The 26,076-nt window shown below is 46.8% G+C and overlaps 1 protein-coding gene across 1 annotated transcript in view; it reads right to left on the bottom strand.

The window, feature by feature from the left end:
- The window catches only part of LOC142302793 (A.superbus venom factor 1-like), a 116,879-nt gene extending 94,643 nt beyond the window's left edge, over positions 1-22,236 (bottom strand). Inside the window, 7 exon segments of the mRNA XM_075343902.1 lie at positions 2,885-2,967; positions 7,745-7,836; positions 10,880-10,950; positions 13,888-14,044; positions 14,159-14,345; positions 21,951-22,009; positions 22,231-22,236. Coding sequence (XP_075200017.1) covers positions 2,885-2,967; positions 7,745-7,836; positions 10,880-10,950; positions 13,888-14,044; positions 14,159-14,345; positions 21,951-22,009; positions 22,231-22,236 — 655 coding nt within the window.
- Between the last annotated feature and the right edge of the window lie 3,840 nt (positions 22,237-26,076).

A 26,076-nucleotide genomic window follows, 5' to 3' on the forward strand; every position in this document is an offset into this window, starting at 1 on the left:
TTGGAGCCGCCGACAACGGTCAAATCCGAGTGTGACAGGAACCCCAGGGGTTTCCTAACAACCAAGTCCCGCCAGAAGGCAACAGTTCACACCATGAGGATATACAGCCACCGCCACAGGCTAGAGATCCAAGGGCCAGCGCCTGCGGGCAAAAGGGGTCCTACGGTACCAATATGCCGGGGAGCGGACTACCGTTGGGAAACCATCAGAGTCGACACATTCTACACAGGTGCAGGGAAAGACAGCCACCATCACCTGTCCGGGGAGAGCAAAGACACTGCAGCCGGCTGCGGGACCCGTCCATCCGGCCGTTGGGTTTACCAGAGACTTTGTGACTTTCTGTCTGAGTGAGTACAACAGTGCCATCCGGCATCGTGCCGCGCTGCCCCTGCAACCCTGCACCCCATCTATCTAGCCTCCCTGCATCATCACCGGGCCCCGGGAACACCAACCACTACCCACGGAGGGGACAACATCCTAGCTGCTTTCTACCATCGCTCCCAGGATCCCCGTCACCAGCAGCGGTGGTGCCATCATCACCACGTCCCGTGGGTGGCGTCACGAACTATCTCCCCAAACAAACCACCCCCTTTTCACTCACGGGTGAGGAGCGCTGCTCGAGACGCCGAGCAGCAGCAGAAGCCCTGGACCCGAGCGTGGTGAGCGCGTCCCTCCGCCCGCGACATAATGTATGCGTATAGGTATAAGGTGTAATGTTATGTAGTATGTAATGTGGGATGCTTAATGAGGTATTATTAGTGTTATAGGTGCAGGTGAAAAGTTAAATATGCCCGGTGAGAGACAGGTGACAGTGGAGATTCTAGGATTAGCCAATAGGGAAAGAGCTACTGCTGAGGGAGAGAAATGGTTGCTGTGGAAACGTGAGTTAGGGCCTAGCCTGTGACAGAGACAGACGTCAGGTCTGAGGAGCAGCAGAGCCGCATGCTATGGGTGACCTGTAACAGGAGGGGAGACCAAGAGCCACGAAAGTGAGATTCTGAGCAGAGAAAAGAGCCATCTACAATACAGAGTGACTGGAGTCGAGTCTGAATCCACTGAGTAAGTGAGTGACCGAGAGACTGATCCCTAAGGGAGACGCTCAGCAGTGCGGCCCTTAATGGCTTACAGCTCAAGAAGGGACAGGCCTAGAAGAAACAGTGCGTGAGTCAAATAGATAGTCCTGGGTGGCAGATTCAGAAGCGTCAGGAGGCGATTAGCCTGGTCCAGCCATATTGGCACAATCTCTACAGTAGCGGAAGATGACGCAAAGCTGCAGAGAGGACGGAGCGACTCTAGAGGACTGTGATGTCAGGTGGAGCCGGGTGGTGGTGAATTGCTCAGGCTTATGTGGAAGTGTAAGGACATATGAGAATGAACACGCTGCAGGAATATGTCTGGAGTTACTCTGTAATGCATATGAAACATCCAAGAAGCAATGTGCCGCCTTTCGTGTGTATAGTGTTATTGTCGCGGGCGGCGGGGCGCTGCGCTCGCTAACGCTCGGGTCCGGCGCTGCTGCGGCTGCTGCTCGGTGGCTCGAGCGGTGGGCCAGATCCGGCGACTCGAGCGGCGCTCCTCGCCTGTGAGTGAAAAGGGTGGTTGGTTTGGGGGATTTAGTCCGTGACGCCACCCACGGGTCGTGGTGAATATGGGCACCAACGCTGCTGGTGACGGGGATCCCGGGAGCAATGGTAGGGAGCAGCTGGGATGTTGTTTTCCCCCTCCGTGGGTAGGGGTCGGTGGTCCCGGGGCCCGGTGGTGAGACGGGGAGGCAGGGTAGGTGAGGTGCAGGGTTGCGGGGACAGCGCGGCGCGGTGCCGGATGGTACGAGTGTACTCACTCAGCAACAGATGCACAAAGTCTCCGGTAAACCAAACGGCTGGATGGACGGGTCCCGCAGCCGGCTGCAGTGTCTCTCCCCGAACATGTGATGGCGGCTGTCTTTCCCTGCACCTTTGTGTAGTGTCTTGACTACGATGGGTTCCCAACGGTAGTCCGCTCCCCGGTGTATGGATACCGGAGGAGCCCGTTTGCCCGCAGGCGCTGGCCCTTGGGTCTCTAGCCTTTGGAGGTAGCTGTATACCCTCACGGTGCGGACGGTTGCCTTTTAACGGGTCTTTGGCTGTTAGGAAACCCCTGGGGTTCCTGTCACACTCAGATTTGACTGTTGTCGGCGGCTCCAAGCCTAGTTGGGGTCCGATGGCCCTGCCTGTGTGTGCTGGCTTCACTCCGCTCCCCGGTCGGTACCGGCGGGCCACCGCCCGACCCCGGTCCTACGGTTCCGCGTTGATTCACCACTCCTGCAGACGGCCACCACCGTCTGCCAATCTTGTTGTCAGTGCCTGGGCCACAAACCCAGACACTCTCCACTTCACTCCTCTCACTTCAACCTCCTCAACTAAACTCCGCTCCTTTTCCCGCCTCCAGGCCTGTGAACTCCTCAGTGGCTGGGGCCAACCACTTGGCTCCGCCCTACCTGGTGTGGACATCAGACCCTGGAGGGAGGCAACAAGGGTTTTGTGTTTGGCTAATGTTACTGTCTAGTGGGGGTGGGATGTGTGTGTGTTACCTGTGACGACCTGGCTAGTCCAGGGCGCCACATTATCATCAGTCATCTGTTTAGTAAAGACTTTGTGTTTATAAAGAAGTTGTGGTTTCCTCTCTGGATCTGTGTACCATCTGGTCCTGGCTGGCCAAAGCCATCGGCAACATGCGGCCTGCAAAGGTGTATCGCTACTGTAGTTCACCACACACCCAGCCAGGACCCCCATTTTCATGAAGCGTGCCGAGGTGCGGCAGACAATTACCTCGCCCATGACTACCACCCCGCGCTACGTTACACACTGACAATATACCAGCATGCCGCCATGTAATATTCGCTTACCAAATTCCTTCACCTCAAAGTTTGCGGTGGAAATTTGCACTGAAGAGTCTTCATATTTTGCTGATATGGTCCAAACACCCAAGCTGCAGGGACAGAAAAATATGGCAAAATATTGTATGAGAACAGTATGGCACCATTTATTCTTATTTCATACATCAACAATAAAGAACAAAAGAAGCCGTGTTTGAAACCAATTTTTGTGTCTCTCTGATGGCATTGATCAGATTTTTCCTATTCCTACGAAGCTAATCTTCAATTTAGATGGGTTGGTAAAATAGCGTTCATAGGAATTTCTGGTTCATGATTATTATTATCACGCCGGGTGTGAGAGGACACCAGGGAAAAGGCGCAACATAAAGGGAAAACCAGGGGAGTTGTAAAGGAAGGCCCTGGCAATACCAAGAGGGAAGCAGGGTCACCTCCTAACTAGAAATGAGCGAACCTTAGGCTTGGGGCTCGGGGTTCGGGCTCGGAAAATAACATTCTTTATACAGTGTGTCCACCCATATCCTGTCCACCGCCATTAACTTGAGAACGGCGGCAGCTATAGGCATAGAAGTGGTGTCTAGGTATAGTAAAGTAGCCATGCGCTACGCAATGAATCCACCTAAGGCGCCACCTGGTGGAAAGCAACGGAGAGAGCATTTTCATCTTGAAAACAGAACGAGATAGGGAAAAAAAGTGAATTACAAAGTTGTAGGGCATCATCAGTTCAATACGAATCGACACCTTGCATACAGAAATGCTATGATTAGAACGTGTAAAACTCACAAGGCTGTGGACGTGAAGCGATACCTCATGGAGACCTTCCTACAAGTCATTGGGTATGGTGGCTGTGTGGAGTGGCCTCCACGCTCACCTGACCTGACCCCATTGGACTTCTTTCTGTGAGGTCACATCAAACAGCAGGTGTATGCGACCCCTCCACCAACATTGCAGGACCTACGACGATGTATCACAGATGCTTGTGCAAACGTGTCACCTACCATATTGCACAACGTGCACCAATTTACAGTATGCTGTCCAGAGTCCAGATGTGCATTGCAGCTGACGGGGGCCACTAATGAGCGCCATATGCGTGACCAGCATTCAATGTTTTAAGGGGGTCATGGGTTTCATATCATAGTATTTCTGTATGCAAGGTGTCGATTCCTATTGAATTGATGATGCCCTACAACTTTGTAATTCACTTTTTTTTCTCTATCTCGGTCCATTTTTGAGATAAAAATGCTAACTCAGTTGTTTTCCACCAGGTGGCACTATAGGTGGTTTCATTGCGTAGCGCATGGCTACTTTACTATACCTAGACACCACTTCCATGCCTATAGCTGCCGCTATTATCAAGTGAATGGCAGTGGACAGGATATGGGTGGACACACTGTATATAAATATAAGAAATATCAAATTCCTCCTTTCTTCTGAGCCCCACAGTGTGTCTAAACCACATTTATCCTCCACATGTTTGGCATTATGGTAGAGAGGAGAGCCTTCTTAATTTATATGGTGTGTTTTTCCAAAGGCAGAAGCTGGGTATAATGTATGGGCACTACAATGACAGATTTGAATATTTGAAATTTTCACTCAGCAACATCCATTGATACTTGTTTCTGGAGAACACCCATGGACTCAGAGTTGTCACTACACCTGTGGATAAATTTCCAAGGGGGGTTAATTTAAGAAATGAGGTCACTTGGGGATTCTGCTCTTCTGGTACTGAGGGGCTCTGTATATGGCATGTAAATATGTAAAATCTGGGGCTAAAACAATATTTGTGGTAACATGTAATTAGTTTTTCTTCACTGCCCAATGGTTTAAAATAAGGGGAGTAGTTTGTAAAGTGAGGTCACTTATGGGGAATCTGCTTTTCTGGTGCCTCAGGGACTAGGCCAATGTGACAAAGCACCCTTAAACAATTCCATAAGAATCTGCCCTCCAAGATGGTGCTGTTCCATTCCGAGCTCTGCTGTTTTCCAAACAGCAGTTTTCCACAACATATCAGTAGACTTAGGAGAAATTGATTAACAAATTGTACCATTAATCTCTCCTATTATCCTTTTGAAAATTCAAAACTTGAGGCCAAATCATCATTTTATTGGAAAAAATAGTAATTTTTAATTTACTCCGACAATTGTTATACAATTCTTTGAATCGCATGAATGTTAAAATGCTCCCTACACCCCTACATGAACTCCTTGAGAGGTGTAGTTTCCAAAATAGGGTTACTTGGGAGGGTTTCTGCTGCTTTTGGCTGGTCAGGAGCTTCTCAAATGGGACATGGTGTTCAGAATCTATTCCAGCCAAAATGGCGCTCCAAAGTTCAAATCCTTCCCTGCCGTGTGCCCAAAAAGTAGTTTTCCATCACATATCGGATACCAGTCTACTCAGAAAAATTGCACAACAAATTGTATGTTCCATTTTCTCCTTTTACTCTTGTGAAAATGAAATATTTGGGGCTAAATCAACATTTTTGTGGTAAAAAGTATGATTTTTTTTTTTTCATGGCTCAACTTTATAAAATTCTGTTAACCCTAGAACGTGCAACTATAGAAATCTACCATAGAAAACAAGTAACCTAGCAGGCCTGCAAGGCCCCAGGTATGCGTTCTAGGGTTAAGCACTTGGGAGATCAAAGTGCTCACCACACCTATAGATAATTTTTGTGAGGAGTGTAGTTTTAAAAATGGGGTCACTTGTGGGGGGTCTACTGTTTAGACAAATCAAAACGACATGTTTAAGTGATGCTCCTTCCCTTCCAAGTCCTGCCGTGCACCCAAACGTTTGTACCACGTGTGGGGTATCAGAAAAATCAAGAGAAATTATTCATATTGCATGGTGTTTTTTCTCTTTTTACCCTTGCAAAAATTAAAAAATTGGGGCTAAATTAAAATTTTTGGGGGGAAAAAAATAACAATTTTCATTTTTTCCTTCCACATTGCTTTGATTCCTATGAAACACTTGAAGGATTAATAAACTTCTTGGATATAGTTTTTGAGCAGTGTGTAATTTTTAGAAGGGCATCACTTTTGGGTATTTTCTACCACGCCTTAATTTCAAATATGGAGTGGTCTAAAAAAAAATGGTTTTGTAAATTTTATTAGCAATATGAAAAATTGCTGATAAACTTTTAACTCTTTAATTTCCTAACAAAATAACTTATTGTTCAAAAATATTGTTGATGTGAAGTAGACATGTAGCAAATGTTATGTTTGCACTATTTTGGTTTAAAGGCATAAAAATTCAAAAGATTGAAAGTTGGGAAATGGTAAAAATTTTTGTAAAACTGTCAAAATATATAATTTACCACTAACATGAAGTACAACGTGTCACGAAAAAAACATTTTCAGAATCACTGGAATATATTTAAGCATTCCAGAGCTATTACTACATAATATGATGCTGGTCAGAATTTAAAAAATTGGCCTGGTCAGGAAAGCCAAAACCAGGCTCAGGGTGAACGGGTTAAAGATTGGGTTCATTAATTTTATATTTTTATAGATTGGACTTATATAGATGTGAATGTGTTTTTTATATATGTTAACTAGCTGTAATACCAAGCATTGCCTGGAATAGTAAATATCTCTCTGTTTCTTTACCAGTCTCTGTCTGTCTCTCTATCTCTTTATCTCTCTGACTCTTTCCCTGTCTGTTGCTCTCTCTTTCTCTGTCGGTCTCTCTATCTCTTTGTCTGTCTCTCTGTCTCTTTCCCTGTCTGTCTCTTTCCCTGTCTGTCTCTTTGTCTGTGTCTGTCTGATTGTTTGTCTGTCTTTTTGTCTGTCTGTCTCTCTCTGCCTGTCTCTGTCTATCTGTCTTTCCCTGTCTCTGTCTCTTTCCCTGTCTCTTTGTCTCTCTGTGTCTGTCTATGTCTGTCTGTCGCTGCCTGTCTCTGCCTGTCTCTTTCCATGTCTTTCCCTGTCTCTTTGTCTCTGTCTGTCTCTTTGTCCATGTCTATCTGTGACTGTCTTTCTCTTTGTCTGTAAGTCTCTGCCTGTCTGTGTCTGTCTGTATATTTCCCTCTCTGTCTCTTTCCCTGACTGTCTGGCTCTTTGTCTGTCTCTTTCTCTGTCTGTTTGTCTGTCTGTCTCTTTTCCTGGCTGCATTGTGGCATTTCAACTTTCCATTTAAGGGCGTGGCTGTACATTCTTCTGAAGTTCTGGCTGCATTGTGGCTCCCAGCTCCATTGAGTTTAATGGAGGCAGGTTTTTTGGTGAATAACTGTGAAGCACAGATTAAAATTTCCCCTCAAAACATAGTCTATGATGTTCCCTGAATCAAATGGAGTGTCTGTGCAAAAGTTTGTGATTGTACATGCAACGGTGTGAATTCCTTTAGCGGACAGCGGTGCTGTCAGAGATTGACAACGACATAACAGGTTAACAGTCGCGGATAGAGCTTGGTTCCATCCATGGCTGTGTGTCGCGACCATTATCAGCCAGCGAGGTCGATCCATACACCTAAGCTTGACTTGTACTGTATATGTATAGTGGATTTTGGGAAAGGTTTCTAAGCACCAACTGTTGCCTCTTTTCTCAGCAATGTGAAAATCTGTCTTCACTGAATACATATTTTACATGAATTGAGTATGAAAAATTAGGAGGTAAAATAAGCAGAATTATCTGATAAGATATATTACAAAATTACTTCTCATAATGTGTATTATTAAGTTATGAAACCATTTTTTTTAAAAAGACAGGACCATTTTTGTCCTGACAGTTTATAAAATATATGACTTGTCAAACTACTCTGTACAATGACCGCTTACCCTAGCGTTTCCTAATGTCCTCAGTAAGTCGGATTTTTAAGATGTTTTTCTATTATTAAGAACGCTAATATAATAAATACCCAGATATCTGTGATATTTACCTCGGTAGTTCTGGCAGTCTGAATGATAGGGAAGAAATACCAGACGCTCCTGTGTTTGTCACATATTTATTAACAATTACATTATCAGGCGTCTGTACAAAAGAAAAAAAATGAAGCATTTTAATAAATGTAAAGTTAGATCATTTGTGAACATTTCATTTATAAACTAATGATAATTTAAAATGTTAGAACAATATTCAAAATCTTGACTTTAAACTTGGGATAATTTTAAAATCCCTGGACTGTATATAAGTGTATATAGATTTCAAGGTCTTGGCATTAGAGATGATCTTTACTGCTTGTAGCCACAAGACCTGCTGCATTGAAATATGAGTCAAACAGAAGGATTCTGATGGCCAAGGGCTACCTGAACACTAACTAGAAAGGACCTCGTAATATCACCTTTAGGGATGACCGAATACCTCAAATATTCGGCTTCACGAATATTTTCCGAATACGTCGCCTCTATTCGGCAATGTAAGTCTATGGGAAGCCCGAATAGTTCCGAATAGTTGTTATTCGGGTTTCACATAGACTTACATTGCGCATCGAATATTCATGAATAGTCGAATAGCGGCGAGGTATTCGGAAAATATTTGCGAAGCCGAATAATCGAAGTATTCGATCATCCCTAATCACCTTGCTTGATAAAGTTTTACTTAGACTACCCGTCTTCTCTTGGGCTTTGTGGTATTAATTATTCACTGTATTGAAATCATATATTGCACAGTGCCGTAAAATGAAAGCTGCAGAATCAGAGGTGTTTGTAATGACTCTACTTTCCTCCCAAGCGTGTAATCATAATTGAGTAAAATGTAAGGATTCGAATCTATGATGTTTGACTTGGACTGCTCATTTTCTCTTGGGCTTTGTGGTATTATTTAGACACTGTATTACACTCATATATTAAACAGTGCTGTGAAATGAGAGCTGCAGATACTGAGGTGTTTGTAATGACATTATTTCCCACCAAAGTCTGAAATCATAATAGATGCCACGTGTGAGATGAGTACAGAGAGCAGGGCTATGTTCTACTCATATATTGCACAGTGCCATGAAATGAAAGCTGCAGATTCAGAGGTGTTCTAAAGACTCTACTTCATTACAAGCTTGTAATCATAATTGAGTAAAATGTAAGGATTAAAATCTATAATATTTGACTTGGACTGCTCATGTTCTCTTGGGCTTTGTGGTATTATTTAGTCACTGTATTACACTCATATATTGCATAGTGCTGTAAAATAAGAGCTGCAGATTCAGAGGTGTGTGTAATGACCTTATTTCCCACCAAAGCTTGAAATCATAGTTGATTAAAAACGGAAGGATTTTAATCTATAATGTTTGGGCTTTGTGGTATTATTTATTAACTGTATTATACTCATATATTACACAGTGCTGTGAAATGAGAGCTGCAGATATAGATGTGTTAGATGCCAGGTGTGAGATGAGTAAGGAGAGCAGAGCTGTACTGTTACGTCTCAAATGAGAAAGCCATTTTTTGTGATTCTACGGGGCCGTGTTCTTTCTTTTCCCCTGCATGACACCTCCTGCTTATGATTGGTCAATGTCATGCAGGGAAAGAACTAACTGCCCCAATGAAGAGTCTCTGCTAACGCCAACTTGATCTTGGCATAAAATCTGAACTTTATAAGTTAATATCTCTGCCATAGAAATGAGAAGTAAAAACAATAAAAACTACATTTCATTTAGTTCTGCATTCACAAATCTATGATGTGGTCAGTTTAACATAATCCAACTGATGAAAGTTCATCTTTAGGTGATTTTTTTTAACTGGAATAGAGATAAATTAATATTCATTTTTTTGACTGTTGCTATACTGTAACCATATCAGTAAAATGAACAGCAGCTTCCCCAAATGTGAACAGGCGCCAACTGAAAAAAACCCCCAAAAAACTACAAACGCATATCCAGTGGCACTAAAATGAGTAAAAAGACATAGGTATTGCATTACTGCTTTGGAAATATTGACAAAAAGAGATTCTTAGCGTATGTATTGGCCAATCCATGTGAGCCCGATAACCTCGACAAGGTGATCTCAATATATCGGGAAACAAAATTGGTCAATCCATGTGAGCCCGTTAACCTCGACAAGGTGATCTCATTATATCGGGAAAGTAACTGTAGATGCCTCTATGTGTGATTAATAATCTCCTAATATTACTGAGTGCCACTAGATATGCTTTTGTAGCCATACTGCAACCGTTATGCCAAATTTTTCTATGGCAAGTGGTCTAGGTAGAAAAATCAGTGATGGTATTGTATGGGCACTATTGTATGAAACTGTTTAAGCTCAATGTATGACAGTATTAGGCTAAGTTCACACATCCTGTGTTTTCAATCCGTCAGGTCCGTCAGCAACGGATCAGTCATTTTCAAGATGTCAACTGATGCAACTGATGTGTTTTTCACAGGATTCCTTTCACAGGAATCCTGTGAAAAAACTGATCAGTTGCGTCCGTTACATCCGCTGTGCGTCCGTTTTTTGACGGATCAGTCATGATCCGTCTGTGTTTGGGACAGCCCAGTGGGCGTGCCAAACATGCTGGGCATGCTCAGTAGAGCATGACGGAATCCTGCGCTGGATTCCGTTGTAAAACGGATTACAACGGAATCCTGCACCATAGACATGCATTACAAGCTTGGCGGATCGCGACGGATTCCTGCGCGGTGCGTTGTTTTCAACGGCCCGAAAAACGTTACATTCTGCGTTGCTACCCGCTCGGCGGTCAGTCAAAAACGACGGACCGCGACGCAGCGGATGCAACGCAGGGTCATCAGTCGCAATCCGTCGCTAATATAAGTCTATGGGGAAATACAGGATTCCTGCAAAATATTTTGCAGGGTACCGTAATTCCCCAAGGCGACGGATTGTGACTGATGCAAAACACAGGATGTGTGAACTTAGCCTTAAGAAGACATTGTGTGGTAGAATTGTGTGGATACTGCTATGCGGAACAGTAAGGCATTATTTTGGTCAGTATTCTGGTTTAGCCGGTATTTGTCCTCCCATGTAGGTTGTGGCACCTTCATTACTAATTTAACATCTGCTTTGAAATTTTTGTTTCTTAGATTTGATTTCATTGGTAAAATTTGTGTTCACAACATTTGCCTTACCAGAAACTCAATGATCAAGTTTGTATTCAATGGAGACATCTTGTGATCCATAGAGAAGATGCGGTAAAGCACTGTGCAAAGACAGAGAAGATCAGTTAGACAACTATTCAAGGTAGACAAGGACACTAAGGGTGGCTTTACACGCTGCGACATCGCTAGCCTAGGCTAGCGATGGCGAGCGTGATAGCACCCGCCCCTATCGTTATGCCGATATGTGAAGATCGCTGACGTAGCGAACATTATCACTACGGCAGCGTCACACGTACTTACCTGCTCGGCGACATCGCTGTGACCAGCAAACCGCCTCCTTTCTAAGGGGGTGGTTTGCTCAGCGTCACAGCGACGTCACTTAGCGGCCGCCCAATCAAAGCGGAGGGGCGGAGATGAGCGGGACGAACATCCCGCCCACCTCCTTCCTTCCTCATTGCTGGTGTGTGGCAGGTAAGGAGAGGTTCCTCGTTCCGATGTAGCGATGTGTGCTGCCGCAGGGACGAGGATCAACTTTGCCCAAGCGACAGCAGCGATAATTGGGAGAGGACCCCATGTCAACGAGGAGCGATTTTGGACGTTTTTGCAACGATCCAAAATCGCTCCTAGGAGTCACACACAACGAGATCGCTACAGCGGCCGGATGTGCGTCACAAAATCTGTGACCCCAACGAGATTGCTTTAGCGATCTCGTAGCGTGTAAAGCCCGCTTAAGGGTACGTACCCATGATCAGTGTTCACAGCGTTTTGGATGCAGCATGATTCAGCTGCGTCCAAAATGCTGCGATGTACAGTACAAGCAGAGTTTGATGGAATTTCTAGAAATCCCATGTCCACTGTGTGTGTACAGCCCGCAGCATAAACTGACCTGTGGTGCGGCTTTCTGAGTCGCAAGCATGTCAATGGTTTGCTGCAGAGTGGGAAGTGTTCTCCGCAGGGAGAACAGAAGAGAGAAACCTCAGCTGTCCGAGCCTGGATCATGGGCATGAGCAGCTGTGGAGAAGAATCGTGGCCCCGCAGGTCAGGACCTGCCAAGTCCAGGATGCAGTGGGTCCTGATCATGGTCACAAACCCTAAAACCAGCATTTGCACCTCTTGATACCTTGCAATGTAAATGCTGAGGGTGGCGAAAATAAATACCTAATAGGTCAACAGAGGAGCTTGATTGAGTCTCTGCCTATAACTGCTGATTGTAGAGAAATCAGAAAGCAACATAATGTAGAAATAGAGACCCCCATTCAAGTGATGTGTCACTTACGGCATTACTTGCTATATTTTTTATAAAATCACTGTTTTATTAGCAGAAGATTATCACTAGAGGACTAGTAAACCATTTTTCATATAGTCCATGTGCCTCCCCCACATCAGCTGCCGGGCTGCTCGGATCCGGATCCACGGTGGCTCAAGAGGCGTCCGGACCCGGGGGTCGTGCGGCCACTCAAATAAAGGGGGTATTTACAAGGGGATGTTTGTTTAGAGTTCGTGACACCACCCGTGGTGCGTGGTAAGGGGGAGTACCACCGCTGCAGTTGGGAGTACCCGGTGGCGATGGAGTGGGCAGCTGGGTGTTTAACCCCTCCACGGGTAGGGGGGATGCCCCGGGACTCGGTGATGGTGATGGAGACGTGCCGTTGGGGGTGAAAGGGTCACTTGTGTACTCACTTAGTCCATAAAGCTGACACCGATAACTTGATAAACCAAAGTTCTGGACACCGCTGCCGCTGAGGGAAGCACGTTTGGGTCCCGTTTCTGCTGGTGTTGCCTGATGATCTGTGACCTTTCCTTTGTCACCTAATTCACTTGCTAGTTGGCCCCTGTAGTTTAGAACTAGTCGGGTCCTGCTCCCCAGTATGACTAACTGAGGGAACTTGCGCTCAGGGTTCACGCTTGGGATTTCCTGGACCGTTTTAGTGGAAAGTCCTATCCCCCTCGTTGCGCTAGTACCCTGATTCTGGAGCGGGTGGAGAGCGGATCTTGAAGGCTCTGTTCTCATCGGGTCAATGTCAGGTTGCCTGAAGCTACTCCCTGACCTAGGGTCCACATACCCCGTCATGGCCTGGTCCCAGCCTGGTGATGGTACAAGGCCGCCGGCTGTCCTCCTCAACAATACCGTGCCCCTTGTCATGATCCCCTGTGATCCCTGGGTCCAGCTCCTACTAGGCCCAGACCACCGTCTGCCACCTAGTTACTTCCAAGGAGCCCAGCTCCTGACCTCCTCTCTCCTTCATTCTCTGACTCAACTGAACTGCTCCTGACACTCCTGATCTCCCCTTACCAACCCCCCAAGTGGGCGACCCTATTCCACTCAGGCCGTCCACTGGTGTGTCTGGTGAGTGTGGTGCAGAGTGTTCCTAGGATTTTAATTAGCTGATGTTGGCAACACCATTAGTTGGGAACCCGTAACCAAGGAGGAGATGGATATTGCACAGAAAGGCAGATTGCACAATACCCTGTGACGACCTAATAAGCCACGGCGTCACATCCACCATATTCATAAACTCTGTAAAACTCCACCCCATCACTGATTGACAGCTTTCTGCCTATGTAGTCTACACAGAAACCTATCAATCAGTAGTGGTAAGGATTATGAACAGATCATCACTCAAAAACCGCTAGATTTGCAGTAGATAGAACAATAATTTCATCAAAATTACGAAGACATTGTGTGGTAGAATTGTGTGGATACTGCTACGGAACAGTATGGCATTATTTTGGGCAGTATTCTGGTTTAGCTGATATTTGTCCTCCCATGTAGGTTCTTCATTTCATGACACAGAAAATACAGAATATTACACAGAATGAAGTTCTTGTTCCCAGTGTAGCACTGGTAAGAAAATTAAGAAGACATTGTGTGGTAGAATTATATGTATCCCAGTAAGTGACACATTGCTGGAATCAGGGGCCCTGCGTGGAAATCATGCTGCTCTTTGATAGAGTAGAAGACATCTAGTGACAGATTTGCTTTAATGGAGCTAGATAATAAGTGTATAGCAACAGACCCAACAGTCATGTGCTAATACCTGTTGATCCCGGTGCGTAGATTGCCTTATCAGTCTGAAAGAAGACATATCCGCTTTGATAGCTCAGCAGGACAACCTTCTCCATATTGCACACAGGAGACTTCACAGTCACATAGACATATTTTTGAGGGTCTTTAGTTAATTCATTAGCTGGAATCTGGCAAATTAAAGAAAGAAGAGAAATAAATGATCTACAAAAATCAGACTGTTGGCATAATATTTTTTACGTTACATATTAGTGCCGGTTGTCTCTCTTATGCCATAATTTTACCTTGACTGTAGCCGTGCCCAGGAAATTGTTGCCATTACTCAGAGAGATCCTCTGACTTGCTAAACTCAAACTTCTCTTGGGAAAATCATAAATCTCAACAAAAGCCTCAAAAGCTTTATCGAGACCATCTACAACGATGGTTTCTTCACTCTCCAGTCGTAGAATGTTGGGTGTAATGAGAAGACATCTGCCAAAGAATCACAAATGAAGACATCAGTCCAAACATTCAGAAGATACAACAGTTCTAAATTAAGATCTTTGTGGTCTCCTAGGAAAAACTAATGCGAAAACCATTTAATGGTTGTTGTCTTTAAAAAGTAGGAAAAGGAAGTTAATACCCTGTTTCCCTGAAAGTCTGCCATAGAATCACAAATGAAGACATCAGCCCAAACATTCAGAAGATACAACACTTCTAGATTAAGATCTTTGTGGTCTCCTAGGTAAAACTAATGGCAAGACCATTTAATGGTTGTCGTCTTTACAAAGTAGGAAAAGGAAGTTGATACCCTGTTTCCCCGAAAGTCTGCCATAGAATCACAAATGAAGATATCAGTCCAAACATTCAGAAGATACAACAGGGCTAGATTAAGATCTTTGTGGTCTCCTAGGTAAAGCTAATGCGAAGACCATTTAATGGTTGTCATCTTTAAAAAGTAGGAAAAGGAAGGGTTTCCCCAAAAGTCTGCCATAGAATCACAAATGAAGACATCAGTCCAAACATTCAGAACAGACAATGGGATCTGGTTAACGTCTTTGTGGTCTACTTGGTAAACACTAAGTAAAACAATTAATTATATCCTTTGAAATCTAGGAAAAGTAGCCTAAATAACTGGTATTCAGTGGTTTTGGTAGGAACCATCCATGACCACTGAGGAAGAGACACTGGTGACATTTACCTCTTATCTAATTCTAATGTTACATGACCATGGGTCACGAATTGGACTTTAGTCGTAGACAAAGTTATCTTGACTATTGTGATTATTGTCTCGTATAGTAAATCTTGTAAATATCCCATGAAACCATGTCCTCAAGATGTCTGTTAACATAAAGATAACGTGGGCAGCTCTTTTTTTAAGAAAATTCTGTCACTTTTCATAAATATCTATTTTTTTTTTTTACCTGGTGTAACTGCTGATGTTCTCCTGAATTTGGTGCTATTTTTTTGTTTTTGCACCTCTACTTGTCTACTAGAATAGGACTCCATCTTTCCTTTATAAAAATCTAGTATTTTAGGCAACTGGTTGTGGTTATTGTCCACAAAGAAAAGGTGAAAATATGACCACTTAGTTAAAAAATGTCGGGCCATGACGATGTCTTTTCTCCGGTTTCATGGCATAAAATACCTTCTAAGGTCACAAAATATTTGTGAAACTTGCGCAAAAATTTGGCAACTTTTTTGATGATTCTATGCCGCTCCTTGACAGGTTTTCTAAATGGGCTCTGTATAGAGGTGTTCTCAGTAGAGATAAGTGAACCCGAATGGATGTCTGGGTCTTTGACCCGAACACGGTCTTAAACCTGTATGTCCGGTTCCTATTCGGGTTTGTCATCCAAATAAAGCTTGTTGGAAGGCTACAGAGCAGCCAATCAGCAAGCTTTTCCGGTGTGGGCACTTCTATCAGCATTACAGCCAAGACAAGTACTGGCATGGCTCTGAATGGCCGGCAAACACCTTGAAAAAAAAAATGATAAAAAAAATGATGTGGGCTACTACCCTATTTTTGATATGCAGCACGGGTAAAACAGACAACTAAAGGCTGCAATCCCCAGCTTTCTGCTTTACCTTGGTTAGTTATCAAATATAGAGGGGATCCCACACTGTTTATTTAAAATTATTAAAACACAGTGGGTACAGAAAGTATTCAGACCAATTTAAATTTTTCACTCTTTGTTTTAATGCAGCCATTTGGTAAATTCAAAAAACATCATTTTTTTATCATTTTATCATTGATGTACAGTCTGCACCCCATCTCCAATGTAGACATTTTTGCAAATTTATTAAAAAAGAAAAACTGAAATATCACATGGTCATAAGTATTTAGCCCCTTTGCTCAGTATTGAGTAGAAGCTCCTTTTGAGCTAGTACAGCTATGAGTCTTCTTCGGATTCTGGATTTGGGGATCCTCGGCCATTCTTCCTTGCAGATCCTCTCCAGTCCCATCAGGTTGGATGGTGAACGTTGGTGGATGCCATTTTCAGGCTTCTCCAAAGATGCTCTCGGGTTTAGGTCAGGGCTCTGGCTGGGCCGGTCAAGAATGGTCACAGAGTTGTTCTGAAGCCGCTCCTTTGTTATTTTAGCTATGTGCTTAGGGTCATTGTCTTGCTGGAAGGTGAACCTTTGACCAAGTCTGAGATGCAGAGCACTCTGGAAGAGGTTTTCTTCTTGGATATCTCTGTACTTGGCCGCATTCATCTTTCCTTCAATTCCAACCAGTCGTCCTGTCCCTGCAGCTGAAAAACACCCACATAGCATGATGCTGCCACCACCATGTTTCACTGTTGGGATTGTATTGGGCAGGTGATGAGCAGTGCCTGGTTTTCTCCACACATACTGCTTAGAATTATCAAAAATTTCTATCTTCATCTCATCAGACCAGAGAATCTCATTTCTCATAGTTTGGGAATCCTTCATTTGTTTTTCTGCAAACTCTATGCGTGCTTTCATATGTCTTGCACTGAGGAGAGGCTTCTGTCAGGCCACGCTGCCATAAAGGCTCGACTGGTGGAGGGCAGCAGTGATAATTGACTTTGTGGAACTTTCTCCCATCTCCCTACTGCATCTCTCGAGCTCAGCCACAGTGATCTTGGGGTTCTTCTTTACCTCTCTCACCAAGGCTCTTCTCCCACGATTGCTCAGTTTGGCTGGACGGCCAGGTCTAGGAAGAGTTCTGGTGGTCCGAAATTTCTATTTAAGGATTATGTAGGCCGCTGTGCTCTTAGGAACCTTGAGTACTACAGAAATTCTTTTGTAACCTTGGCCAGATCTGTGCCTTGCCACAGTTCTGTCTCTGAGCTCTTTGAGCAGTTCTTTTGAAATCATGATTCTCATTTGGTCTGACATGCACTGTGAGCTGTGAGGTCTTATATAGACAGGTGTGCGCCTTTCCAAATCAAGTCCTAACAGTTTAATTAAACACAGCTGGATTCCAATGAAGGAGTAGAACCATCTCAAGGAGGATCACAAGGAAATAGACAGCATGGGACTTAAATATGAGTGTCTGAGCAAAATATCTGAATACTTATGACCATGTGATATTTCAGTTTTTCTTGTTTAATAAATTTGAAAAAAAAAATAAATCTACATTTCTGTTTTTCTTCTGTCAAGATGGGGGATGGGGTGCAGAGAGTACATTAATGAGAAAAAATGAACTGTCTTGAATTTACCAAATGGCTGCAATGAAACAAAGAGTGAAATATTTAAAGGGGTCTGAATACTTTCCGCACCCACTGTAAATTATTTAAAAAACTGTCATGGAGACCCCCTCATTTTTGATGGACAGCCAAGGTAAAACGGACAACTGGGGGCTAGTATTTTCGGGATTTGAAGAGCTACAGAAATTTGGCCCATCCCAGTCTTAAAATAGCAGCCCCAGCCATATCAGAATTGACGTATCCATTAGATGAGCAAATTCTGGTATTTTACTCAGCTCATCTCGATTGCACTGGTGTGGTGGCAATTGGGGATATACAATGGGTTGATAATAGCTGTGATTTGTCAAAAGACCTAAGTTAGTAATGTCTATGAGAAACCCCCATTGCTACTTTTCTAAGTCAAATGAATTAAACACAAACACAGAAAAATCTTTTATTTGCAGTAAAAAACACAAGGTAAAGCAGACAGCTGGGGTCTGCTATTTTCACGGTGGAAAGAGCCATGGATATTAGCCCCCAGCTGCTGCTTTATCTTGGTCAGTTAGCGAAATAAGAGGGGACCACGCACCATTTTTTTTAAATTATTTAATTATTTTTACACTACCATACAGCAGACTGGTCTGCAACCAATCACAGACTCTGATACAGAGAGTGGGGTGCGTGTATAGTAGTCTGACTGCAACAAATCACAGGCGCAGGCACAGAGAGTGGGTGGAGGAAGCAGTGTATATTCATGTAGTTTACTGAGTAGGACCAGAAAATAATCTGACTTATCTTCTGGGAAACAGGCTATGTATAAACTCTCCTGCTCTTACCCCATTTTTCTTTCTTTTGGAGCCCCTTAATATTGTCTCGGGCGGTGGGGCGCTGCGCTCGCTAACGATCGGGTCCGGCGCTGCTGTTGCTGCTCGGTGGCTCGAGCGGTGGGCCGGGGTGGGGACCCGAGTGGCACTCCTCGCCCGTGAGTGAAAAGGGGGGTGGTTTGTTTGGGGATTTAGTCCGTGATGCCACCCACGGGTTGTGGTGAAGATGGGCATCACCACTGCTGGTGACGGGGATCCCGGGAGCGATGGTAGGGAGCAGCTGGGATGTTGTTTTCCCCCTCCGTGGGTAGGGGTTGGTGGTCCTGGGGCCCGGTTGTGTGACGGGGAGACAGGGTTGGTGAGGTGCAGGGTTGCAGGGACAGTGCGGCGCGGTGCCGGATGGCACTGGTGTACTCACTCAGCAACAGATGCACAAAGTCTCCGGTAAACCAAACTGCTGGATGGACCGGTCCCGCAGCCGGCTGCAGTGTCTCTCCCCGGACAGGTGATGGTGGCTGTCTTTCCCTGCACCTTTGTGTACTCTCTTGACTATGATGGGTTCCCAACGGTAGTCCGCTCCCCGGTGTAGGAATGCCGGAGGAGCCCGTTTTGCCCGCAGGCGCTGGCCCTTGGGTCTCTAGCCTGTGGCGGTGGCTGTATACCCTCACGGTGCGGATGGTTGCCTTCTGACAGGACTTGGGTAGTTAGGAAACCTCTGGGGTTCCTGTCACACTCGGATTTGACCGTTGTCAGCGGCTCCAAGCCTAGTCGGGGTCCGATGGCCCTGCCTGTGTGTGCTAGCTTCACTTCGCCGACTCTGGTCCTACGGTTCCGCGTTGATCCACCACTCCTGCAGACGGCCACCACCGTCTGCCAACCTTGCTGTCAGTGCCTGGCTCTGCCCCACCTGGTGTGGAAATTAGACTCTGGAGGGAGGCAACAAGGGTTTTTGTGTGACTAATGTAACTGTCTGGGGGGTGTGTTTGTGTGTGTGTTCTGTTTGTGGCTACCTGGCTAGTCCAGGGCGCCACATTCCCCCTTGGTAAAATGCAGACCGTCCGCGGGCTGCCCGTCCATCACCGGTTTTATTTTTCAAACTATAAAGATATAAATAACATGGTAAAACGGTAAAACATAAGCATACTTTAGGTCCTCTTAAACGTTACAACACACATAAATATTTTTAATAACGGACGAACGGATGTCTACCGCTCTCCCACCCAAGCAACCTAGCCCTGATGCTGGCCCTAAGAAGTGGGCAGCACCCCTTTACCCCAGTCCAGGTTCAGGCTGCCCGAGCGGGAACGGGTACGGTTACTCGCACCCGACTGTCACTTCAGGGGACCCCATGTCCAAGGGGGACCCCTAACCCCCGAAGGATCGCCACCGGTTACGGTAGTGGCGGGCCTGGGCTATCACTTTCCTCCAGGCCCATCCTCCAAATCAGCCTCTCCGGAGGCGGCAACGGTATCCATCCCACAACATTATTTACAGACCCTCAAGTTCGTGGGTGGCCTGCAAGTTCTCGGCAATGTTCATGAGGAGTTTCTCATGTGGGTAAGGGTGGTTAACTGACAACAGGGACAACTCCAGTCCCAACGGGGACGGTTCTCTTCTCGGACGGTAATCTGGTGATTTTTCGGTTTTGATTAGTGGTCATTCATTCAATGGAAACACGGTGCTGGGGGTCCCAACGGGGACAACAACTTTTCTTTTCCTCATCTTTAAACAGCAATCCCGAGGCACAGCTGCCGTTGCTGCCGCTCCCAGTGTGGAGCACCTTCTGCTTGCTCCGGTTCAGGCGGTGTGGGGGATGGGCCCAGACAGAGTCCCTCCGTGCCGGCTATGACCGGTACCTTTGGTAATGAGGGACCCCGCTGTGACGTGGCTTGCTCTGCCTCCTGGCAGCTGCATCCCCGCCGTGCCTCAGCCGAGGCCCGGGGTCTGGGAGCGGTCGACGGGACTTGCAGTGCTGGCCTCTGGTCGAGGATCGCCTCTGCTGCGGCCGGGCGGACTGCCGGGGCCGTCGTCATCTCCGTCACGGCCGGGATGGAAACCGGGACGGGTGCCAGGGCGGTGACAAAGGTAAGGCCCAGGTCTGGGCCCTCTCCCACAGACGCTGCGGGCTCCGCTACCGGTGGCAGGGGTAACGGTTCGGTTGGGGTGTTGGCCGCGGGCATGGGCAGTGAGGGAGGTAGCGTGGTGGACGGCAGCAGGCCAGGCCCCTCAGCCGTATCGACCAGTCCCTCGGGGACATAGGGGCGTGGGTCGCTTACCCGCTCCTCTGAGACCACCTCCACTTCGGATGCCCAAACGGTTGCGGCCAGGCCCTTCATCTCCGACGTCCACTTCGCCAGCATGAAGTGGACTTGGGCCTGGAGCTCCTGGCACATCTTGCAGCTGGATCCAGGAACGTGTTTCAGCAGAGTCCTGGCGTCCCTGCACGCTGCAGCGCTAGTTATATGCCGCCGCGGCTGCGACCGCCGCTCCTCCAACGGCTTCGTCGGGCGCAGACATCTTCTTCCCGTCCCCCCTTGGTTCTCTTTTGCACTTCCGCTTGTTGGGGGCGGGGCTTCACTTTCGCGCCTTCCCTGCTCGGGGAAGACGCTTGAGCGGGAAATCTTCGCGCCAAAGATGGCGGCACTTCAAATTTTTCGTCCGAACGCCGCCGGCGGGGACTGCAATGCGCACTTCTACTGGTAAGTAGATGGGTAGGATCCTGTTCGTGACGCCAACTTGTCGCGGGCGGCGAGGCACTGCGCTCGCTAACGTTCGGGTCCGGCGCTGCTGCTGCTGCTCGGTGGCTCGAGCGGTGGGCCGGATCCGGGGACCCGAGCGGCGCTCCTCGCCCATGAGTGAAAAAGGGGGGTGGTTTGTTTGGGGATTTAGTCCGTGACGCCACCCATGGGTTGTGGTGAAGATGGGCACCACCACTGCTGGTGACAGGGATCCCGGGAGCGATGGTAGGGAGCAGCTGGGATGTTGTTTTCCCCCTCCATGGGTAGGGGTTGGTGGTCCTGGGGCCCGGTGGTGTGACGGGGAGACAGGTAAGGTTGGTAAGGTGCAGGGTTGCAGGGACAGCGCGGCGCGGTGCCGGATGGCACTGGTGTACTCACTCAGCAACAGATGCACAAAGTCTCCGGTAAACCAAACGGCTGGATGACGGGTCCCGCAGCCGGCTGCAGTGTCTCTCCCCGGTCAGGTGATGGTCTGTCTTTCTCTGCACCTTTGTGTACTCTCTTGACTACGATGGGTTCCCAACGGTAGTCCGCTTCCCGGTGTATGAATGCCGGAGGAGCCCGTTTTGCCCGCAGGCGCTGGCCCTTGGGTCTCTAGCCTGTGGCAGTGGCTGTATACCCTCACGGTGCGGACGGTTGCCTTCTGACGGGACTTGGGTAGTTAGGAAACCCCTGGGGTTCCTGTCACACTCGGATTTGACCATTGTCGGCGGCTCCAAGCCTAGTCGGGGTCCGATGGCCCTGCCTGTGTGTGCTAGCTTCACTTCGCTCCCCGGTTCGGTACCGGCGGGCCACCGCCCGACCCCGGTCCTACGGTTCCGCGTTGATCCACCACTCCTGCAGATGGCCACCACCGTCTGCCAACCTTGTTGTCAGTGCCTGGGCTCCGACCCAGACACCAGCAGTGCTCTCCACTTTACTCCTCTCACTTCAACCTCCTAAACTCATCTGCTCCCTTTCCCGCCTCCAGGCCTGTGAACTCCTCGGTGGGCGGGGCCAACCGCCTGGCTCCGCCCCACCTGGTGTGGACATCAGACTCTGGAGGGAGGCAACAAGGGTTTTTGTGTGACTAATGTAACTGTCTGGGGGGTGGGTGTGGGTGTGTTTTCTGTTTGTGGCTACCTGGCTAGTCCAGGGCTCCACAATATGACTATTTTACAGCCATATTTCTGCACAGAAGTTCAGGTCCTCATTGACTTGTATGGGGTTTGGTGTCCGGGGTCAAGTCCAGGTCCCGAACTGATAAGACAATTAGCCAAAATCCACGTGCCCAGTGAACTGCGTCAACAGAGGGAATAAAGGAGGCCACTCTGGAGTCATTTGATTCCCCATCGGGGCAGCGCCCAAAGATTATATTTATGGAAAAACTTTAAAGGGAACCTGTCACCAATTTTGGGGCCTATAAACTGCGGCCACCTGTTTTGTGTGACCCTTTGATATGCCTGTTTGGGGTGGTGGAGGAAGAGTCCTGGGATCATTACATGACAATATTCCTCAGAGAGACATTGTTTCTGGCTAGGAAATTAATAGCTCTGAGGTGGATGGGAGATTCGAATCCAACTGTGCGGTCCTGGGTTAAACTAGTCAATGCAACCATAGTCTATGAGCGGGTGGTATATTATAATAGGGGGTGCCCGGGAAAATTTAACAAAATCTGGGGTTTGTGGAATTCTTCTCCAGACACACTTGCGGAGGTTTGAGGGAGATTATGCGGATAATGGTGGTTCCCGTTAGATGTTGGGATATGAAACACTGTCCAATGGTATATTGAGGTATAATAATGCAATGTGGCTGTTGTTGTTCTTTCTTTCTTCCTTTTTCTATTCCTCTTTTTATCTTGTTTTCAAAATATGGTCATGCTGATAGTTACAGCTGTTCTTATGCTCAATATAAAATTAGATATATATGCAAATGATAAGTAGTATGGATAATAACATTGTTCTATCTTAACTGCTAAAGATATTATGGACTTTATATGACTGTTCATTGTTATATTCAAATATTACTATCTATATACTGAGCTATCTTTATATGGCAAATGTCAGTTGTACCATGTTTGAAATTGTTAATAAAACGAAGTTAAAAAAAAAAAAAATAAACTGCGGCCACCACCAGTGGGCTCTTATATACAGGATTCTAATATGCTGTATATAAGAGCCCAGGCCGCTGTGTAGAACATAAAAAACACTTTATAATACTCACCTAGAAGGTTGCTCCAATGAACAACAGTCAGATGGGTGGCGCCGTTCTCCGGGACCGGTGCATCCTCTTTCAGCCATCTTGGTCTTCCTTCTTCTGAAGCCGGGGTACATGACACGTCCTACGTCATACACACAGGGCAGTATTGAGGTCCTGCGCAGGCGCACTACAGTACTTTGATCTGCCCTGAGCAGATGTTGGATCTTGTGTTTTCTACTGTATATAGAGATGTTATCACTGATAAGTTATCAGTCATTGTACTGTAGGATGAGGAGGAGGTGAGCTGTGACATCACCTATTGTAAATGGTGGATCCTGTGTTGTCATCTCTGTTTACAGGTGTTATCAGTCATTGTACTAGAGGTGGAGCAGGTGAGCTGTAACATCACTTATTGTGATTAGTGAATCCAGTTTTATCTACTCTATATAGAGATATTTTCAGCCAATGCACAGGTTAGGTGAGCTCTGACATCACCTTATGTGAATTGTGATAGTGGTCGGATCCTGCATTATCTATTAGTATCTACTGTCTTTACAAGAGTTTTATGTCATTGTGCAGGAGGAAGTGTGACAAATCCTAATGTGAAGGGTGGATCATGTTTATAAAGGTGGTTTTGTGGCGCCCCAGGGCTTCATGTGCCACAGGGTATTACACCACTTTTCAGGGTTAATATCTATCCTGGGTCAGGAGGGAGTTAACTGCCAGTGCCTTCACAAAACACACACAAACAGTAAGGTGCTTAATCACAGGGGGTTGGACTAGGGCAGACAGGATAGTTAGCCATCACAAAGCATGAGATTTTCCCAGTCGCTAGGACAATCACTGGGGGCAGGCACCACATGGGGTAGAAGTAGGCGCAACCATCAGACTTAGAGCAGAACCTTCCTGGGCACAGCTTGAGTTAACATCTAGCACTGACAACTGGAGTTAAGGGGGCTTTACACGGTAGCGATATCGCTAGCAATTTGTAGCGATAGCGAGCGTGTAAGTACCCACCCCCGTAGCGCATGCGATTGTTTGTGATCGCTGCCGTAGCGAACATTATCGCTACGGAAGCGTCACACATACTTACCTGGTCGGCGTCGTTGCTGTGACTGCCGAACAATCCCTCCTTCAAGGGGGAGGGACGTTCGGCATCACAGCGACGTCACCGCAATGTCAATAAGCGGCCAGCCAATCAAAGCGGAGGGGCGGAGATGAGCAGGACGTAACATCCCGCCCACCTCCTTCCTTCCGCATTGTGGCCGGCGGCAGGTAAGGAGACGATCCTCGCTCCTGCGGTGTGACACACAGCGATGTGTGCTGCCGCATGAGCGATGAACCACCTGGATAAACAACCCTTACCGATTTTTGAGTTTGGGACGACCTCTCCATGGTGAACGATTTTCACCATTTTTGAGGTCGCTTAAGGTCGCTGGTCAGTGTCACACGCTGCGATATCGTTAATGACGCCGGATGTGCGTCACTAACAACTTGACTCCGACGACCAAACACTAACGATATCGTAGCGTGTAAAGCCCCCTTTAGTGTTCCTCTCTCTTCGTGGAACCTGTGGCTTGGAGCAAGAGGCTCAGCCCGGGTTCCGGATAGCTACAGAAGGACACTTTACTAAAAGACTTTCACGGGCATTGGCGGTGACCGCTGACTATCTGGGATTGGCTGGAGCCCATCGTGGCTGAGATCAGTACTATGGGGCAGCGCTTGAACAACCTGTGAGTAAAAATACCTTTAACTGCAGCCCCTGTCTCTGCCTCTCCTTTACTGGTGCCCAGCACATTGGCACCAACGGGGAGTACCACCTCCCCTGTCCATTCTCCATCATCCTCTACGGGGTAATCCCGCTCCGCCAGTGGGGAGCGACACCATCCTGGCTGCACCCAATATTGAATTGAACTGCACCCAATTGAATGTGCCGCACAAACTATTAACCCTCGTCACACGTACTTACCCGTCCATACTACCACGATGTGGGCGGCGAACGTCCACTTCCTGGAGTGGGAGGGACGTTCGGCATCACATCGACGTCACGCGGCAGCCGGCCAATAGAAGCAGAGGGGCGGAGATGAGCGGGACGTAAACATCCCGCCCACCTTCTTCCTTCCACATTGCCGGCGGGAGCCGCAGGACGCAGGTAAGATCTGTTCATCATTCCCGGGGTGTCACACACAGCGATGTGTGCTACCCCGGGTACGATGAACAATCTGACGTTCAATTTTTAGGAATTGAAGAACGTGCGTGCGATGAACGTTTTAACGTTCAATCGCAATCGCATGTACCTGTCACACGCTACAATGTAACTTACGATGCCGGATGTGCGTCACTTACGACGTAACCCCGCCGACACATCGTAAGATATATTGTAGCGTGTAAAGCGGGCTTAAATCACCACCATACCCAACTGTAGGTCTTGTGTTCTTTTCTTTGCAGGCCTCATTCAGTTTTATATGAACAGTAGAATGATTTGCTTTACTAAAAAGCTCAATCTTAGTCTCATCTGTCCACAAAACACTTTCTCAGAAGGATTTTGGTTACTCATGTACATTTTGACAAACTGCAGTTTATTTTTTTTATTTCTCTGTGTCAGCAGTGGGGCCCTCCTGGGTCTACTCCATAGCATTTCATTTAATTTAAATGTGGACGGATAGTTTGCGCTGACACAGATGCCCCCAAGCCTACAAGACAGTTTTAATTTCTTTGGAACTTCATTGAGGCTGCTTATCCCCATCCAGTCTATTCTTGTAGCAACCTTTTATTATTTTTTCTCTGTTGTCCATGTACAGGGAGATTATCTGCAGTGCCTTGGGTT

The sequence above is a fragment of the Anomaloglossus baeobatrachus genome, chromosome 4 (assembly GCF_048569485.1).
Source record: "Anomaloglossus baeobatrachus isolate aAnoBae1 chromosome 4, aAnoBae1.hap1, whole genome shotgun sequence".
In the NCBI taxonomy this organism is placed as follows: Eukaryota; Metazoa; Chordata; class Amphibia; order Anura; family Aromobatidae; genus Anomaloglossus; species Anomaloglossus baeobatrachus.